The sequence below is a fragment of the Aquarana catesbeiana genome, linkage group LG01 (assembly GCF_042186555.1).
Source record: "Aquarana catesbeiana isolate 2022-GZ linkage group LG01, ASM4218655v1, whole genome shotgun sequence".
NCBI lineage: Eukaryota > Metazoa > Chordata > Amphibia > Anura > Ranidae > Aquarana > Aquarana catesbeiana.
This window is the reverse complement of record NC_133324.1, coordinates 562,193,224-562,214,527: the sequence shown is the minus strand read 5'-3', so window position 1 is coordinate 562,214,527 and position 21,304 is coordinate 562,193,224. Positions and strand designations below refer to the sequence as shown.

Sequence of the window (21,304 nt, the reverse complement as noted above, 5' to 3'; positions counted from 1 at the left end):
GTTTAAAGGTAAGCCAATGAGGAGTGAGTTGCAGTAGTCAAGGTGAGAGATAACCAGGGAGTGAATCAGGAGCTTTGTGGTTTCATTGGTTAGAAAGGGACGTAGTTTAGAGATGTTGCGGAGGTTGAGGCGGCAAGCTTTGGAAAGTGATTGGATGTGGGGCTGAAAGGAGAGTTCAGAATCCAGGATAACACCTAGCATCCTGACATGTGGGGACGGGTGGATGGTTTTGCCATTGATCTTAACAGAGAAGTCGGGGAAGAGGCACATGGGGGAGGAAATATTATAAGCTCAGTTTTGGACAAGTTGAGTTTGAGGAAGTGGTGTGACATCCATACAGATATGTCGGTTAGTAAGTTAGTGATGCGTGAAGAGACTGATGGAGTGAGTTGAGGGGTGGAGAGATAGATTTGCGTGTCATCAGCATAGAAATGATATTGAAAGCCATGAGAGGCTATCAGCTGACCCAGGGAAGAGGTGTAGATTGAAAATAAGAGGGACCCCGACAGAGAAGGGAAGAGGAGTGGAGGAAGTAGAATTGTAAGTGACACTGAAGGTGCGTTGGGATAGGTAGGATGAGAGCCACTGAAGAGCACAGTCACAGAGACCGAGGGAGTAAAGTTTTTTGAGGAGGAGGGGGTGGTCAACCGTGTCAAAGGCAGCTGAAAGATCCAGAAGTAGGAGTACAGAATAGTGTCCGTTGGTTTTTGCAGTTAGTAGGTCATTTGTGAGTTTTAATAGAGCAGTTTCTGTGGAGTGTTGAGGGCGGAATCCAGATTGAAGGGGATCAAGAAGGTTGTTTTCAATGAGGTGGTCACTCAGTTGGTTGTAAACCAGGCGTTCAAGGAGTTTAGAGGAAAAGGGGAGCAAGGAGATAGGGCGTAGGTTGTTAAGATTGGTAGGGTCCAAGGACGGCTTTTTGAGTATGGGGGTGACCAGTGCATGTTTTAGAGCGTCGGGGAAGATGCCAGAGGTGAGGGAGAGATTGAAGATGTGGGTTAGAGAGTGTAGGATGGGGTCAGAGGGTGACCGTAGCATTTGAGAGGGAATAGGGTCCAGGGGACAGGTGGTTAGGTGGGCGATAGAAAGGAGTTTAGCAACTTCATCTGTAGTAGCAGATTTGAATAGGGGGAGTGTCAGTTGTACCTGTTGACATGGGGTCTTAGCTGGGGGGGATACCTGTAGAATGGAGATTTCATCACGGATTGTATCAATCTTGTTTTTGAAGTGATTAGCAATCTCCTGGGCAGTGAGTGAGTCAGTGGGTGGAGGCGGTGGAGGACAAAGTAGAGAGTTGAAGGTAGAGAAGAGTTTACGGGGATTGGATGAGAAGGTGTTAATAAGAGTTGTAAAATAGGTTTGCGTGGCAGTGTGGAGGAAAGAATAGTATTTTTGGAGGGCAGATTTGTATTGATTGAAGTCTTTGAGAGACTTAGTCTTGTGCCACAGACGCTCAAGAGCACGACTACGTTTTTTGACACTTTTGGTGTCATCTGTTTGCCAGGGTTGTAGGGGTCGAGGCCTGATTCTGCGTGTAGTGAGGGGAGCGATCTTGTCCAGGGTGGTGGACAGAGATTTATTGTAGATGGATGTGGCGTGGTTGGGGCAGGACAGGGGAGAGATTTTGTCATAGAGGTGGTCAGTAGCAGAATAGAGGAGAGAGGAGTTGAAGTTGCGAAAGTTTCTACGAGTGATGGTTAGGCGATTGGAGGGAAAGGTGGTGGAAGACAGGGGGAGAGAGAAACTAATAAGATGGTCGGAGAGAGGAAAAGGATTGTTTGAGAAGTTGCATGGAGTGCATAGGTAGGAGAATACAAGGTCAAGGGTGTTGCCATCAGAGTGAGTAGAAGCCTGTACCCATTGCTTCAGGTCAAATGAAGAGGTTAGACTAAGAAGTTTAGAAGTAGCAGGTGTGTTTGTATTAGCAGGGATGTTGAAATCACCGAGAAGGATTGTTGGAATATCCGAAGAGAGAAAGTAGGGTAGCCAGGCAGAAAACTCATCAAGGAAAGTTGATAATGGTCCAGGGGGCCGGTAAATCACAGCAATTCTTAGGGAAGTAGGAGAGAATAGACGTATACAGTGGGCTTCGAATGATGAGAGGGAAAAAGAGGGAGGAGGGTGAATAACCTGGAAGGTGCTCTGGGGGGGATAGGAGGAATCCCACTCCACCTCCCTTGCATCCATTAGGCCTAGGGGAGTGAGTCCAGTGAAGGCCACCCTGGGAGAGGGAAGCAAGAGAAGGGGTGTCATATTCGTGGAGCCAGGTTTCGGTGAGAGCAAGTAGATTGAAGGAATTAGTGACAAAGAGGTCATGAACAGCAGTGAGTTTGTTGCAGACAGAGCGGGCGTTCCAGAGGGCGCAGGAGAGAGGGAGGCTGGTGTTGGCAAGAAGAGGAATGGAGACTAAATTGTGTAGATTGCGACTACTGCCAGAAGATGTAGGGTGATGGTGATGGGTGTGTTGGGTACAGTTAAATAAGGGAGGCCCAGGGTTTGGGGAAATATCTCCAGCGATTAGGAGAAGCAGAAGAGTGAGGGAGGTAATATGAGAATATGATTTGTATGAGGGGACATGCTTCAGTATCCTGGGGGGTATGTTAGCAAGTGGGCTTAGAGTTAGAAAGAGGTGATGAGTGCAGTAATAGGGGGAGGGGAGAAGTGAGGGTGATATGTACAGATTGTGTGGTGGAGCAGAGGGATGTAGAAAAGAGAGCTTGAGGAGAGAGGCTGCAATTGTGAAGAGGAGGAGAGGTAAAGAGTGCATGTTTCAGAGAAGGAGAGATAATATGAAAATGAGATCACCTGCAATCTGCTATGGTTTGCTTTGTGCAAATCGCTGAAGTGCAAGAGCAGAAGTGCCACTTATTTTAAGAACGCCACTTCTTTGGAAGAACCCCTGTATGTGCAGCCCCCTGTATGTGCTCCCCCGTAAAGAAAGCCTTGTTATATACTGTGTTGGGTGTGGATGGAATCTGGCAATTAATCAATTAGGAGGACATATTAGGAACACAGCAAGCAGGGCATAACTTTCACACCACAATCAAACTGCAAGGGGACTAAAAGGCCAAAATTGTAAAGATAAGGGAACCCATAATTTAGGTAAGACTTAATGGCTAAATAAACATTGAAATAATGTGAGCATGGCTACAGATGGAGTTGAGACAGCAGTGACAAACAGATTACCAAAAATGTATGTAAGCGGTCAGTCAATTTTCAGTTTGCAGGACATGGGAATATAAACGCAGATTACCAAAAATGTATGTAAGCGGTCAGTCAATTTTCAGTTTGCAGGACATGGGAATATAAACGCAGATTACCTGTGAAGAGAGAAGAAAATGTTCAGATGGATGGTGCAAGAGCAGAAGTGCCAATTATTTTCCGTTAAAACTACAAGTCCATCTGTCGCGGTCGCAGATCCCTGTGAATCATAGATGCGGCTGTGCATGGGGACCCCCCCCACACAGCCTTTTTGAAAGCAGAACCCTCGCCGGCTGTCAAAGGGTGCTGGTGCTGCTAAACATGTCACTGAATACAGGTGTGACATGTTCAAAACAGATGCAACTGTTAAATACTTCATTTTTTTACCAGCATATGTTAAAGTGGTATTAAACCCAAAATCAAACATTTTATTATATTGTAGCTTACCAATTTTTAGATGTGGTGGCTGCATTTGGCTTCTTTTTTTTTAGACTTTATTGCCCGTTCTGCCTTGTGATCTATCCAGTAGGTATGTTTTTTTTTTTTAACAGAACAAGGTCTCCTGCAGTTACAGCATTTTAGAGGGTTGAGATAAACCATTTAACATTGACAGGGGTGCTTACAATGATCAGCTTTTATTCATTTATGTAAAACTATTATCCCAAAAGGAAAAAAAACTTTTTGCTGTTACTGCTTAAAAAGTGTCAGCTAGAGTTCAGCTTCAGTTTTGCTTCTGCATCTAAAATTACCCTCCCACTAACTGAAAATGCTGCTGTGCAAAGGTGTCTCTTTTGCTCCCTAATACAGTAGGCGTTACTGGACAAATCACTAGGTGAAAATAGGGGGGGGGGGGAACCTAAATGGAAAACTAATGCAGCTGCCACATCTAATGATTGGTAAGCTACAATATTACATTTTTGTTATTGGGTTTAATACCACTTTAAGATTGGCTATGGGAACGTACAGGTTTTTTTTTTAACGTTGATAACTCGCAGCTACCACAAGGCTCCATTTTGCCTAGAGCTGGCCTCATACTTCACCTTGTCTGCTTGCAGTTTTGTCAAAAGTTACATCAGCTACCTCCCAAGAGAAATGAATCCTCATAAGAGAAATTCTGTTACATCAGTGAGGTTTACCTAAATTGATTTCCAGTAAAAATGAAGACTATTATCCTAAATCCTCCACTTGTAGAATACAAAATGATGTTAGAACTTGCAGTTGAGCAATTTGTCACCCTGTTACATGCTCTCCCAATGGAAACCTCATTTGATTGTGTCAACACACACTACACAGGCATGTTGTGCTAAAGTCACCAACAGAAATAATCCCGACGCTGTGGCATTATGTGCAGCAGTTGCTAAAGTGCTTGCATGTAGACAAGAAGTGGCTACAGGAGAATAGCAGTGCTTATGTGCACCAAAAAATGTTAAAGCAGGGCTCCACCTAAAAGGGGAAGCTCTGCTTGTTTGCTCCCCCCCCCCGCCACATTTTCCACCTTTGGGGGGGTATATACCTGTCAACCAGGTACCCGCTCCCACTTCTGTGTAAGATCAACCGCAATCCTACAGTATTTGTAGCTGCTGACTTTTTCAATTTTTTTTCCCTCAGACTGGAACTCCTCTTTAAAGCAGTAGTAAACCTCCAGGGGAAAAAAAAAAAAAAAATTGGCCCCCCTGCAGGTTTAAGTCATAGTGTGCTAGTATGCAACGCATACTAACACATTATGACAGACTTGCATGGAGTTCCCCAGCGCAGCACTGTCAGGGCACCCAGCGCTTCCATTTCTGCCCGGTCTTCCTTCTGGGTTTGCGGACTCCAGCGCTATGAAAGGCCGGTGCAGCACATTTTGTGTGCGGGAGCTATTTCACAAAGCTCTGAAGGGACTTCATTGGTATGTGCAGGTGACATCACTGGCTGCATGCAGTGCGAATATGTCTTAAACAGTGCAAGTTTAGGAGATAGTCACTGTACCTAAACGTTAAACCTTATAGGTTTACCTGTGGGTACAAGGTAAAAAGTGGACTTGACTTCAACTATAAAGTATTTTTATGGCAATTATTAGATGTACTTTGTCGTATCAAAGTAAATGTCATTCAGTTAGGGTTGGTTTAATTTCTAATGTAATAAAAAGGTGGCTTCAAACAAAGCTTCACTGTAAATACAGCCATATGTCTTGTTTCTGCATTTCTAGTCACTGCTCTACAAAAAAACTTTGGAGAGCCCAATGTCCCCACTGCCATACATCAGTACACGCGTGCTGCCTAACCCACCACAGACTGGGACTCAAGAGAACTTATAGCTATTGCAACCTGACATGGGGATCCCGAGCCAGCTCTATTCACAAGCAGTTTTTTGCTGCTGGCCAGGATACCCATGCATGCCTCTTCTGCACACACTACCTCCTTTCATACAATGTGTACTGCCATCTTGTGCATACTGCCACCTCCCATAGCTTTGTCTCTCTGGTATTGTATATACTGCCTTTTTTGCTTTCAGGGTTCTCTTGTACTGCCCACTGATATACCTTATGACCATATGACACACCTCTGCTGCACATACTGACTACTGTTAGATCCTTTCCTGCACATAGTGCCCAGCATCTTAGCCTCCAGAAGTCTTCTACTGCACGCATTGCCTGCCCTCCACACATCTCTCCTGTACACACACTGCCCCTCCTTATACCATCCACACTTCTATCTTATGCGCGTTGCCCACCCTCATACTCTCCACAACTAATTTACTTAAAATTCTGTTCTCTAGCGGGACCCTCCTCACCTCTCTTCCACACTTACTTTCCTATAGTCAAAGCCTCAGCAACACACTTCTGCACATATTGCCTGCTGCAGTACCCTCTGGGACCCCCCCATTGTGTATTATCTCAGCTAAATAGCTACTACAAGAATACCAAGGAACGGTTATTTACTGGCTTTTTTACGGTTTATACCTTTTTTTTTTTTTTTTTTTTTTCAATCCATTCTGTATTTTTAAGCTTTTACTGGAAAAGGAGTAACTCTGATTTTCTTTTTCTCTTCTATTAGTGGAAAGGCACCACTCAGCCTATGAAATTGAACACCCGCCCATCCACAGGTCTCCTTCGCCATATTTTGCAGCAAGTCTACAACCACTCTGTTACTGACCCAGAGAAGCTTAATAATTATGAGCCTTTTTCACCTGAAGTGTATGGCGAGACGTCTTTTGACTTGGTAGCTCAAATGATTGATGAAATAAAGATGACAGAAGATGATCTCTTTGTTGACTTGGGGAGTGGTAAGTTTTCAATTCTAGTGTACTTTACACAAACATATACTTGTAGTGTGCATGTAGACAACCCCCCATTCCAAAAAGGTTAGAACACTGTGTAAAATCTACATAAAAACAGAATGCAGTGATTTGCAAATCTCATAAACCCATATTTACAATAGAAAACATCAAATGTTTAAACTGGGGGAAATGTACCATTTTAAGAAAAAAAATAAGGTAATTTGATGGCAACACATCTCAAAAAAGTTGGGACAGGGCAGTGTTTAACAGGGTGTAGCATCAATTCTTCTCTTAACAACACTGTAAACTTCTGAGAACTGTGGAGACCAGTTGCTGGAGTTTTGGGAGAATAATGTTATCACATTCTTGTCTGATATAGGACTCTAACTGCTCAACAGTCCTGTCTGGTCTTTGTTGTATTTTTCATTTCAAGATGCACCAAATATTTTCACTTGGTGAAAGGGCTGCACTGCAGGCAGGCCAGTTAAGCACCCGGACTCTTCTACTACAAAGCTATGCTGTTGTCATAGATTCATAATACGGTTTAGCATTGTCCTGCTGAAAAATGCAAGGCCGTCCCTAAAAAAAAAAAAAAAAAAGAGGTCGTCTGAATATGCTGCTCTAAAACCTGGATATATCTTTCAGCATTGATGGCTCTTTTTTCAGATGTGCAAGCTACCCATTTCATACGCACTAATGCACCCCCTTACCATCAGAGATGCAGGCTTTTGAACTGAGCACTAAAAATAACTTGGAAGGTACCTCTCCTCTTTTAGTCTGGAGGATGCGACACCCATGGGTACCCAAAAAATGTCACCTTTCAATTCGTCTGACCACAGAACAGTTTTCCACTTTGCAACAAACCATTTTAACCACTTAAGGACTGAGCCTCTTTCTGAGATTTGTTGTTTACAAGTTAAAAACTGTTTTTGTTTTTGCTAGAAAATGATGTAGAATCCCCAAACATAATATATAAATATATATATATACAGTATATAATTTTTCTAACACCCTAGAGAATAAAATGGTGGTCATTGCAATACTTTCTGTCACACCATATTTGCGCAGCAGTCTTACAAGCACACTTTTTTGGGGGAAAAATACACTTTTTTTTTAATTACAAAATAAGACAACAGTAAAGTTATCTCAAATTTTTTTTTTAATTAATATTATGAAAGATAATGTTACGCCAAGTAAATGGATAACCAACATGTCACGCTTTAAAATTGCGCCCGTTCGTGGAATGGCGACTTTCTTTTAACCTTTAAAAATCTCCATAGGCGACGTTTAAAAAATTCTACAGGTTGCATGTTTTCAGTTACAGAGGAGGTCTAGGGCTAGAATTATTGCTCTCGCTCTACCGATCGCGGCAATGCCTCACATGAGTGGTTTGAACACCGGTTTCATATGCGGGCGCTACTCACATATGCGTTCGCTTTTGCACGCGAGCTCGGCAGGACAGGGTGCGTTTCTAAATTTTTTTTTATTTTTTATTTTTTTTACCTTTTTATTTTTACACTGTTCTTTAAAAAAGAAAAAGTCACTTTTATGCCTATTACAAGGAATGTAAACATCCCTTGCAATAGAAAAAAAGCATGACAGGACCTCTTAAATATGAGATCTGGGGTCAAAAAGACCTCAGATCTCATATTTACACTAAGATGCAAAAAAAAAGGCCTTTTAAGAGCTATGGGCCGAAGTGACGTTTTGACGTCGCTTCCACCCTGCAATGATATGGAGGTAGGTGGGGGCCATCTTCCCCTCATTTATCTTCATTCTAAGCAGGTGAGTGGACCCGATGGCCTCCGACGGCTCCGGTAAGCGGCGGAGGGCATTGTAGCGTGGCAGGAGGGGCCTTCTCCCGCCACCAATAAAAACTGGTTCTTTCACTTCTTCAGTTATCACCTTTAGGGAATAATCTTTTTACTCTCACTCATAGGGTTGCTTCCCTCATTGCCATCACCTCTGTCAGGCGATTTTTGAGTTGACAGGTTTAACCTGTAAAGAACCCTTTATTGTGCTACAGAGATGAGGTTGTCTTTGAGACCCAAGAACTCTTCTTCCTAAGGTTGTTTCTCCCTTTCACCTTATTCAGGAAATGTTTTGTTTTGAGTATGACCCTCTGTTTAGTCAGTCTGACTCTCAGGTTGTCATTCCCAAAGTTCTCTATAGGAAACAACTTGCTTATCTTTCCAGTATCGTCAGGTGGATTCAGCAACTCCTCATTGAAAAACCTTTCACCCATCAAAGTTCACGTCACTAGTTCTGTTGGCACTCCTACGCTTTTCAGCTTTAGGCATCTTTTTTTTCGGTTTTGCAAGGCTGCCACCTGGTTTTCTGTTCGTTAAGATTTACTATGTGGATGTTCAGGCCTTAGCTAATATTGGCTTCTGTCATAGGGTTTTTCAGATGGTTTTGTAGGTTCTGTTAAGCGACCTTCGGTAACCTGCGGGTTTTCGTGTCTTTTTAGCTTGTGTTGCCCTTCCCCTTTGCTCGTGTTCATGCTATTGTACATGACTGTGTAATTCGTGCGTGACCAGGAAGCATTTAAAAAATGTGTCACGTTTTCGATGCCATTAACTGTTAATGGCACCCCAGAAGCACAGAGCCCGAGGTATGTTTATGCACATGGAAGAACACGCCAACAAAAAATGCAAAATGCTCAAAGGTGCATATGATTCTCTGCCATGCGTAGTTAAGGGCTCTTGACATTTAAAGGGATGCTCTGAGCGCAAAATGGTGCATAAGCACGGCACCTGATAAACTACTGTAGGGTAACTTGGGGCTTATTTGAACTGCTTTTGGACATCCCAATGTACCTGGATTTTCTTATTCTTTGTCTTTTACTGTACAATTATTTTTTTTTCTTTTTTTTTTTTTTCTTACCATAATATTTTCAATGGAGTACTTTAAGTGTCGGTTCACACTGCCGCGACTTGGGATCCGACTTGTCAGCCCTCAAGTCGCCCCAAGTCGTTTGACATTGGAAATTACATTATAGTCAATGAGAGCCGTCTTAATGTACACTACTGAAGTCGCTCCGACTTCAGAAAAGGTTCCTGTACTACTTCAAGACGACTTCTAGGCGACCTGTACCCATAGAATTCAATGGAAGTCGCCTCCAAGTCGGATCCTCATCTATAGTGAAGCGACTTTACAGGAAAAAGAAAAGAAGTTACCCAGGAAGAGTGACCGTAATATGCCAGCGCCGAGCTGGCTCGCTCATTGGGAGAGGAAAAATTAGTTTTTTTTCTTTCCCAATGAGTGACAAGCAATACTGACATGTGTTTTGGTATGAATCGTGAGGGGGAACTCCACGCCAAATTTTAAATAAAAAAATGGCATGGGTTCCCCTCCAAGAGCTTACCAGGCCCTTATGCCGAAAAAAGAGCATGGTCCCCCCAAGATCCATACCAGACCCTTATACGAGCACGCAGCCCGGCCGGTCAGGAAAGAGGGTGGGGATGAGCGAGCCCCCCCCCGAACCATACCAGGCCGCATGCCCTCAACATGGGGGCCTCTTCCCGACAACCTTGGCCGTTGGTTGTCGGGGTCTGTGGGCGGGGGGCTTATCGGAATCCGGGAGCCCCCTTTAATAAGGGGGCCCCCAGATCCTGGCCCCCCACCCTATGTGAATGAGTATGGGGTACATCGTACCCCTACCCATTCACCTGGGGGAAAAAGTGTCAACAAAAAAACACACTACACAGGTTTTTAAAGTAATTTATTAGGCAGCGCCGGGGGTCTTCTTCCGACTTCGGCGGTCTTCTTCCGACTTCGGCGGTCTTCTTCCGACTTCGGCGGTCTTCTTCCGACTTCGGGGGTCTTCTTCCGACTTCGGGGGTCTTCTTCCGACTTCGGGGGTCTTCTTCCGACTCCGGGGGTCTTCTGACTCCGGGGGTCTTCTTCCGACTTCTCCGCTCTCTTCTCCGCATCTTCTCCCGGTGTCCGGTTCTTCTGCCGGGCTCCTCCGCTATCTTCTGCTCTTTTGCCGCTCACTTGCTAGCGTTGGCCTGGTCTTCTCCATCGTCTTCTGTTCCAATGTTGAGACAACGCTCTCTCCCGCTGTAATGCCGTGTGCGCGGTGCGCAACGACTTATATAGGCATGGGGCGTGGTCACTGGGTGATGTCACCCGGTGACCCCGCCCCATATGATGTCACAGTCCCGGGGCATGATGGGACTGTGACGTCATAAGGGGTGGGGTCACCGGGTGACATTATCCTGTGACCACGCCCCATGCCTATATAAGTCGTTGCGCACCTCGCACACGGCATTACAGCGGGAGAGAGCGTCGTGTCAACATCGGAAGAAGAGAAGACCGGGCCACCGCTAGCAAAAGAGCAGAAGATGGCAGAGGAGCCCGGGAGAAGAACCGGACTCCGGGAGAAGAGGCCGGAGAGAGCGGAGAAGTCAGAAGAGACCCCCGGAGCTGCCTAATTGCTTTAAAAACCTGTGTAGTGTGTTTTTTTTATTGACTTTTTTCCCCCCAGGTGAATGGGTAGGGGTACAGTGTTCCTCATACTCATTCACATAAGGTGGGGGGCCAGGATCTGGGGGCTCCCTTATTAAAGGGGGCTCCCGGATTCCGATAAGCCCCTCGCCCGCAGACCCCGACGACCAATGGCCAGGGTTGTCGGGAAGAGGCTCTTGTCCTCATCAACATGGGGACAAGGTGCTTTGGGGTGGGGGGACCGCTCGTCCCCACTCCCTTTCCTGACCGGCCGGGCTGCAGACTCGGATAAGGGTCTGGTATGGATTTTGGGGGGGACCCCCTACGCCTTTTTTTTGACGTAGGGGCTTCCCATTAACATCCATACCAGACCTAAGGGCCTGATATGCTTTTGGAGGCGAATTCTTTCTCGCGCTCGCTGCAATAGGAAAATGTGTTTTTCCTATTGCAGCGAGCGCGAGATATACCGTATCCTGTCGCCGAGAACCAGTGCGATGGGATCGCGCTGGAAACACATTCTCGCGGGCAGAGCTGATTAGCTCTGATTGGCCACAGGCAAAGCCGCCTGTCCTGGGGGCGACTTGAAGTTGTGTTGTAAGTCGCATTGACGTTGCCTTGCTAAGTCGCGCTGTAAGTCGTGTTGCCCCAGTGTGAACCGACCCTAAGGCATACAGGTGCCTCTCCTCTCTGCAGCTGCCTGATTATGTTTACAGTACTGCCCCCCCCCCCCCCCCCCCTCTCAGCATTTCTAAACTTCGGAGGTTAAGAACTGACATGCTACTCTTACTACTAATATAAATGTGTGTGAAGGATACACAGTGCATCAGGAAAGTATTCACAGCGCTTCACTTTTACCACATTTTATGTTAGTCTTCTTCCAAAATGAATTAATTTCTCTCAAAAATTCAACAAACAATGCCCCATAATGACAATGTGAAAGAAGTTTGTTTGAAATCTTTGCAAATTTTATTAAAAAACAAAACAAAAAAAATCACGTACTTACAGTGAGGGGGGAAAAAGTATTTGATCCCCTGCTGATTTTGTACGTTTGCCCACTGACAAAGAACTGATCAGTCTATAATTTTAATGATAGGTTTATTTTAAAGAGGAAGTAAACTCCCTCTGTTTACAGAGCTTATAATGAGGCTTACCTATAGGCAGTGAAAATATATCCTAAACCTGTACAGTTTAGGAGATATTTACATTGCATGCAGCCAGTGACTTCACTCGCACATGCGTTTTGAAGGAACCACCCATTGGTGTCATTCCGTGCTGTGAACAGCAGCTTCCCCCACGCATGCGTGGGAGTGACGTCATCGTGGCTCCGGCCAGTCACAGCGACGAGCCCGGAATAAACTCCGGGTAAAATGTCAGCCGTCTCAGCGCGGTGTACAGGGACCACTGCAACAGCTTTGTTCTAAGGTAAGTATTTCTTAATGAGCGAGTATGCGATGCATATTAGCTCATTATGTCTGTCTTGCAAGGTTTATTTTTTATTTATTTTTTTTTTAATTTTTATTTTTTTTCTGAGGTTTACAACCTCTTTTTAATAGTGGGAGACAGAATAACAAAATATCCAGAAAAATTTCAAAAAGGTAATAAATTGGTTTGCATTTTAATGAGTGAAATAAGTATTTTTGTTTCCTTTATCAATCAGCAGGATTTCTGGCTCCCAGGTGTCTTCTATACAGGTAACAAGCTGAGATCAGGAGCACTCTCTTAAAGGGAATGCTCCTAATCTCAGCTTGTTACCTGTATGAAAGACACCTGTCCACAAAAGCAATCAGATTCCAATCTCGCCACCATGGCCAAGGCCAAGGAGCTGTCCAAGGATGTCGGGGACAAGATTGTAGACCTACACAAGGCTGGAATGGGCGACAATACCATCGCCAAGCAGTTTGGTGAGAGGATGACAACAGTTGGTGCGATTATTCGCAAATGGAAGAAACACAACTGTCAATCTCCCTTGGTCTGGGGCTCTATGCAAAATCTCACCTCATGGAATTTCAATGATCATGAGAATGGCGAGGAATCAGCCCAGAACTACACAGGAGAATCTGGTCAATGATCTCAAGGCAGCAGGGACCCTAGTCACCAAGAAAACAATTGGTTACACACTACGCTGTGAAGGACTGAAATCCTGCAGCGCATGTACAGGCCTGTCTGAAGTTTGATAATTAACATCTGAATGATTCAGAGGAGAACTAGGTGAAATTGTTGTGGTCAGATGAGATTGAAATCTTTGGCATCAACTCAACTTGCCATGTTTGGAGGAGGAATGCTGCCTATGATCCCAAGAACACCACCCCCACTGTCAAACATGGAGGTGAAAACCTTATGCTTTGGATATGTTTTCCTGCTAAGGGGACAGAACAACTTAACCGCATCAAAGGGTGATGGACAGGGCCATGTACCGTCAAATCTTGGGTGAGAGCCTCCTTCCCTCAGCCAGGGTATTTTAAATAGGGCCTTGGATGGGAGCATGACAATGACCCAAAATACACGGCCAAGGTAACAAAGGAGTGGCTCAAGAAGCACATTAAATTCCTAGAGTGGCCTAGCCAGTCTCCAGACCTTAATCCCATGGAAAATATGTGGAGGGAGCTGGTGGTTCGAGTTACCTAACGTCAGCCTCGAAACCCTAATTGCTTGAAGAGGATCTGCAAAGAGGAGTGGGACAAAATCCCTCCTGAGATGTGTGCAAACCTGGTGGCCAACTACAAGAAATGTCTGACCTCTGTGATTACCAACAAGGGTTTTGCCACTAAGTCATATTTTGCGACGGGGTCAAATAGTTATTTCACGCATTAAAATGCAAATCAATTGATAACTTTTTTGAAATGCCTTTTGCTGGATTTTTATGTTCTGTCTCCCACTGTTTAAAATAAACCTACCGTTAAAATTATAGACTGATCATTTCTTTGTCAGTGGGCAAACATACAAAATCAGCAGAGGATCAAATACTTTTTTTTCCCTCGTTGTAGGTATTAACAGCCTTTGACACTGATAACAGAATGACACTCAAAATTGAGCTCGGGTATATCCTTTTTCCACTGATCATGCTTGAGATGTTTCTACAACTTGATTGGAGTCTACCTGTGGTAAATTCAGTTGATTGGACAAGATTTGGAAAAGCACACATCTGTGTATATAAGGTCTCACAGTTAACGGTGCATGTTGGAGCACAAACCAAGCCACGAGGTCCAAGGAATTGTCTGTAGACCTCCGAGACAGGATTGTATCGAGGCACAGATCTGGGGAAGATTACAGAAACGTTTCTGCAGCATTGAAGGTCCCAATGAGCACAGTGGCCTCCATCTATAAATGGAATAAGTTTGGAACTACCAGGGCTCTTCCTAGAGCGGGCCGTCTGTCCAAACTGAGCGATCGGGGGAGAACGGCCTTGGGCAGGGAGGTACAAAAGCAAACAGTCACTTCCAGCGCTCAGTGTGGAAATGCAAGGACATTGGTAATCCCACAAAACTAGGTGGATTCTGCCTTCTTCAGACGGGGAGGTCTGGTGGTAAAACAAAGACCAACAAAAATAGAAGGCGTGCACACCTAGTGCATTATGTAAGTAAAAAAGATAAAAATAGATACTCACAAAATGTCAGTTGGACATGAGCCATAAACCACAGTGCTGAACAGGAGGGACATGGATGTGCCATATACCAACACTGGGTGTAGAGCTGATGCGTTTTGGGGGTGCATCCCCCTCCTTCAGAGCTAGGCTACTCAGGACAAGCGCTTTAAATAGGAATGACTTACGGACATGAAACCATCTTCCAGACGAAAACTACTCCCGAAGTGGGCGGGGAGAAAACATTTTTTTAAATTAAAAATGATTGTAAATAAAAAGTGAAGGAGAATGATTGGTCATCACAGGTTAATTCAAATTACAATAAAGTTGGAAAACATATGAACGTCTTAACTTACATTGCAATGGATTGAATAACCTGCAACTGGCTTCAATAAAATGTGTCAGACCCACTGATTGTAAATTATTGGTGATGACTCACCCTTAGATGGCTGCTAACATGCCAACGCTATCTCCTGGGCATAAAGGGATGCTTGTGGGGTGGATGCCCAGACGCCTTTAGAATCCCATTAGCGTCAGCGTGTACACCCACACCATCGGGTGTGGACTTACACTCCATGTGCTCGAGCCGAGCCTGATGCAATCACACAGGCGACAGAGACTTGATCCGCCCGATTCACACCGGAAGGGGCCGGTGACGTCCGTGGTGGAAGTCCAAGGCATGTCGCCAGAGGTGAGATTCAAGAAAGAAAAAAAAAAACAATCTCCCCTCTGGGGACACGGCCTTGCACTTCCACCGCGGATGTGACGCCACCAAAACGCGTCAGCTGTACACCCCATGTTTGTGTATGGCACATCCATGTCCCTCCTGTTGAGCACTGTTTTTGTATGACTCATGTCCAACTGACATTTTCTGAGTATTCATTTTTATTGATTTTACTTTTCAATTAAATATTTTTTCGTAATGCACTAGGTGTGCGTGCCTTCTATTTTTGTTTTAGTCACCCCCCTGATTAAGAACCTGGCGCCGCTCATCACCTGACCAATACCATCCCTACAGCGAATGGTGGTTGCAGCATCATGCTGTGGTTATGTTTCTCAGCGGCAGGAACTGGGGGACTAGTCAGGATTGAGGGAACAATGAATGTAGCAATGTACAGAGACATCCTTCATGAAAGATGAAAACCTGCTCTGGACCTCAGGCTTGGGGGGTTCATCTTACAACAGGACAAGGACCCTAAGCACACAGCCAAGATAACAAAGGAGCGGCTACAGAGCAGCTCTGTGAATGTCCTTGAGTGGCCCAACCAGAGCCCTTACTTGAACCCAATTTGAACATCTCCAGAGAGATCTCAAAATGGCTATATACCAACGCTTCCCATCCAACCTGATGGAGCTTGAGAGGTCCTGCAAAGAAGAAAGGGAGAAACTGCCCAAAAATGGATGTGCCAAGCTTTTATCATCGTACTCAAAAAAAACTTAAGGCTGTAATTGGTGCCAAAGGTGCTTCAACAAAGTATTGAGCAAAGGCTGAATACTTTATGTACGTGTAATATTTTTTTTTTTTTTTTTTTTATATATTTATTTTTGCGTTTTTATGTTTTTAATACATTTTCAAAGATTTAAACTAAAACAAACAGAACAAACTTCTTTCACATTGTCATGATGGGGTATTGTTTGTCGAAGTTTTAGGAAAATAATGAATTAATCCAACAGAACAAAATGTGGAGAAGGTTAAGCGCTGTGAATGCTTTCCGGATGCCCTTTATGTAAATGACAATTGCCGTGGATATCGGAGAGCAGTAATTCTTTGGTCATAATTCATGATTAAAAGCAAAGTCTACCTTTCTGACGTGTTACATGTTCCACCCATATTTAGGGCGTAACATGTTGAGCATGCACCCCCTCCCCCCACTACCAACCCCCCCACTTTCCTGTGACAGCAGGTAAAGAGAAGATTCCCTCACACCCGCTGTCACCATTTGAAAACAGCACGGATGTACCGGGCTTTACCGACATGGCTGTATCATTCATTCACAGTTAACTTTGCATAAACTACAAGTTCTGTCATCCATTGCAGCTGACAGCTGGTAGTTCTCAATGAACGGCGAGGGTGCTGGTGCACGATTGCTTATAACCCTGAACTTCGGCAGTAACGGTGTAAAGAAAAATAAAATCCCTAATCAACAGCCCAACTTAAAACGGACCTTCAGTCATTTTTTTCAACTTTCCATCTCTTAAATCTTCTGCCCTTGTTTTAACTTTGGATAGTAAAACTTTTTTTTTTTTTTTTTTTCTGCCAGTAAATACCTTATACAGCCCACTTCCTGTTTGTCTGGTAAAAGACCTAGGCTTATGACATCATGCACAGCTCTCTCTTTCTCCTGAGAGTTTGCCAGGAAGGGAGGGGGGATGAGTCCAATAAGAGCTGCAGAGCTGTCTGTGTAAATCCAGGAAGTGAACAGGCAGCAGCTTCAGCTGCCCACAGTTAAAATGGTTGCAGCCAGACTCAGTGGAGGGAGCTTTCTGCAGCATATTTGGCAAGTCCAGAATCACAGCATGTATAAAATATGCAAAGGGGTTGGAGGGAATCTTGTGAATGGCAAAGATGTTTTTATTACCAATTATGTAAGCAGACTGCAGTTCCTCTTTAACCACTTCCTGCCCAAGGTACGTCCAGGGATGTCCTTGGCTTTGAACGAGGATATCTGAATGATGCCTGCAGCTACAGACATCATTCAGATATCCTCTTTTAGTGCCGACGATTCCCTACACCATAGGGATGATCATAGCGGCTGTTCTGCCGCTTGATCGTTCTTACGGGCGGGGAGAGAGGAGCCCTCCAGTGCTTCTACCGACTCACCGCTTCCATTGGTTAGTCGGAGACTGGATCCGCCGGCCCCGGGTGGTGACCATAGTGATTTCCGGTGGACCAGATGGTCGTCGGAGTCTCTATGATTGTTCGGAGGCCGGGCGCAAAGTTATGACGTCACGCCCGGCCTCTCCATTCAAACAAATGGCGCCGCCTCGGCTGGGAAGCCGTGATCGTTAACTTTTTTTTTTTTTTTTGATTTCAGGCTTCCCAGCCTAGAGGTGAGATGTGGGGTCTTATTAACCCCATATCTCACTGTAAAGAGGACCTGTCATGCCATATTCCCTCTACAAGGAATGTTTACGTTCCTTGTAATAAGAATAAAAGTGATTAAAAAAATAAATATATATATATATATATATATATATATATATATATATATATATATATATATATATATATATATATATATATATATATATATATATATATATATATATATATATATATATATATATATATATATATATATATATATATATATATATATATATATATATATATATATATATATATATTATATATATATATATATATATATATATATATATATATATATATATATATTTAAAGTGTAAAATAAAAAAAAAAAAAAAATTTAAAGCACACCTGTCCCCGTGTGCTCGCACGCAGAAGCGAACGCATACTTAAGTCCCGACCACATATGAAAACGTTGTTCAGACCACACATGAGAGATATCGCTGCAAATGTTAGAGTGAGAGCAATAATTCTAGACCTCAACCTCCTCTGTAACTCAATTTTAAAGCGTCGTCTATGGGGATTTTTACGTACCAAAGTTTGGCGCAATTCCACGAGCGTGTGTATTTTTGAAGCATGACATGTTAGGTATTATTTACTCGGCGTAACATCTTTCACGTTATGCAAAAAAATTGGGCTAACCGTGGTGGGAACCACCTAACTGTAAAGAGGGTTAATGTTAATGGACATATGTATACCATTGAATAAGAACAATAAGGAGTAAGAATGTCAACCTAAGAGGCATAACACCCTTATACCTGGCTAACAGGTACTAAGCCAGTGTAATCCAGGGGACTAAAACTAAGCATTGTACTCTGATGTAGAGTGTGACTCTTATTCCTGGATTCGCAGGAGCAGCACCAGTGGAACACCGCTAACGAGAGAATTTTCTCTTTTTTTTAGGGAAGGAAAGGTGACTACACCAGAGGTGTCAATGGGGGAAAGAAAGATGAGAAAGACTAGAAGAAGGAACAGTAAGGGGGGTAGAAAGTTCTAGCAAGGTCGACGGCCCGAGGCCTTCAGATTCTTTTATAGCGAGTCACTCAAAAGTAAGACTTGTATTCGTCTGAGAATCGGAACAGATCCCAATGTGTCCAGCGAGTGGTGTGTTCCTCCTCTAAATCCCCTAGGGCAGCTGTAATATGTTCCATCTGCTGTATATCGCAAACCACTGTGACACCACTGGTGGAGATTGTTGCTTCCACATGCTGGGTATACACGCCCTGGCTGCATTTAGGTGTTTCAGTAAAGATTTGCGATATCGCTTACAAGACATGGGCGTCAGGTTTTGGAGTACTGCTGCCGGGTTATCCTGAAGAGAGACGTCGGTGATCTTGTGAATGATCTGTAGAACTTGTCTCCAGAAAAGGGACAGCTCTGGACATTCCCAGAAGATGTGAAGAAGAGTGCCAGTTTGGATACCACATCTCCAACACAGAGGGCTATGTCCTGGGAATATTGAGGCTAACACTGATGGAGTCCTGTACCAGCGTGTCAGAATCTTGTATGTGATCTCCTGAAACTTGCTACACAAAGACTACTTATGTGCAAAGAAGAGGATACGATTCTTTTGATTCTCAGTAAACGTAATGTTGAGGTCTCGCTCCCATTTTCAGATATGGGGGGTCATGTTGATATGTATGAGCAAGTAAGATATATTGTAGGAATAAGAAAGGGATTTCGGTATGGGCGCATCTGCCAGGCACAGGTCTTCAAAGGACGTAGGCTGTCTATGGAGGAGGGATCGGAGGAAGTGGGAAAGTTGTGAGATCTTCCACCTGCCCAAAATCGAGGAATTAAGAATAGGTTATAGGCCTGAGGGGTCTACCCACTCAGAGGGGCCAAAAAAAGAGGAGGCTCTAACCAGGCTCTGGTCTGACTGGAGTCGGAAAGACCTGTCAGAAATACCTGGTGTGAAGTCCGGGTGCCCAATTATGGGCGTTAACAGGGAGGGAAAGCTGGCAGTCTCTGCTATCCTGAAGTATCTGTGAAGCTCCTGCAAAGTGGGCTCGATCATTGGGTGTGGGGAGGAGAATCGTGAAAACCAGGTCCCACTCCAAGGTAAGCCTGCTAAGGGAATCCGCACGGTTTCCTGTTCCAGGCGGACCCATAATTTATGGGGTAAACGCCTGCACCAGTCCATTACTCTGTTCATGGGGACCGCTGTATAATAGAGGGCTGGATCGGGGAGGGCAACCCCGCCTCTGTGTTTTGTCCGCTGTAGAACTCCTAAGCCGCGAAGGCTTTCCCTGCCAGACATAATTGATGGAAATTGTATGTAGCTTACTAAAGAAGCTCTGCGGTATCTTAAGTGGCAGTGCTTGTAAAATGTAGAGCAGCCTCGGCATGTTAATTTTAAAAATATTACATCTACCGAACCAGGAAACCGCCATGTTCTTCCATCTGTCTACATCTGAAGAAAAACGTTTAGGAGGGGCTGAAAGTTGAGTTGGTAGATGAGATGTAGGTTAGTAGGGATTTTAGTGCCTAAGTATTGGATAGCCTGAGTCCACTGGAAGGGAAAATTGCTACTAAGACGAGCCTGAGAGCCAGGAGTGAGGGATATTTTGAGCGCTTCTAACTTTTGTAAATTGATTTTGAAGTCCGATAGATCACCATATTGGCGCATTGCAGAAAGGAGGACCGGGAGAGAAGAGTTATGCAGTTCTGAAACGTAAAACAGAAGATCGTCCGCAAAGGCAGCAATTTTTATGGTGGTATGTGTTAGTTGCAAGTCCTCTAATGTCTAATGTGGTGCAGTGGGGGTTCTAGGGAGAGTATGAAGAGGAGTGGGGAAAGCGGACACACCTGTCTCGTGCCATTATTTATAGCAAAGGGGCTGGAAGCGGCTCCATTTAACCTGACCATCGCAGTGGGGGTAGAGTAGATGGCAGAGATCCAGGACAAAATGGAGGTCAGCATCCCCAGGCATCGTAGGGTGGCTAGGAGGAAAGTCCAATCCACCCTGTCGAACGCCTTTTCGGCGTCTGTAGACACTAAGATGAATGGAATGTGAAGATGCTTAGCCCTTGCCACAACATCTATTGTCCTTGTGTTATCTCGCACTTCTTCTCTGTTGCGCATAAATCCAATCTGATCTAGGGGGACTATGCGTTGGAGGACAGAACCTAATCTCTCTGCCAAAATTTTTGTGAACAACTTAAGGTCACAACTAAGCAAGGAAATAGGCCTGTAACTTGCACAAAGAAGGCAGGTCTTTTCCTGGCTTAGGGATAGCGGTGATGCTTGCAAAAGATAGGGTGGCATGGTATGGTTATCTAGAATTGCATGGTGGTGACAAAGTGGGTTACCAACTGTGCTTGGAAGGTTTTATAATAGGAACTGTGAAGCCGTCCGGGCGCTTTCCCCTTCGGAGACCCAGCAGTAGCGCTCGTTGGTTCGTCTGTGGTTATAGGCTGCGAGAGCAATTGTATCTCTTCAGCACTGAGAGAAGGCAGGTTTGCCGCATCAAGATGAGCATCTATTACCTCCACTTTATCCTGGGGACCGTCCGCTGAAGGGCGGGGGTACAGATTATAGAGAGCTTCATAGAAAGCACGGAAGGACTCTGCCATCTCCATGGAATCGTGAGTTTTAACTCCCGCTGAGGTGGATAAAGCAGGAATGTAGAATGAGTTGTGTTGGCTTTGAATGGCATTCGCCAACTTTCTGCTGCATTTGTCTCCGTATTCATAGAAGGTCCTACACGCCTTCAGAAGTCT

General features: G+C 44.5%; 1 protein-coding gene across 3 annotated transcripts in view; it reads left to right on the top strand.

Moving 5' to 3' along the window:
- Positions 1–21,304, top strand: part of DOT1L (DOT1 like histone lysine methyltransferase) — a 226,472-nt gene that overhangs the window by 63,728 nt on the left and 141,440 nt on the right. For all 3 annotated transcript variants that reach the window (XM_073596474.1, XM_073596483.1, XM_073596466.1), the window contains exon 5: positions 6,240–6,468. In XM_073596474.1, coding sequence (XP_073452575.1) covers positions 6,240–6,468 — 229 coding nt within the window. The remainder of the gene's footprint in view (positions 1–6,239; positions 6,469–21,304) is intronic.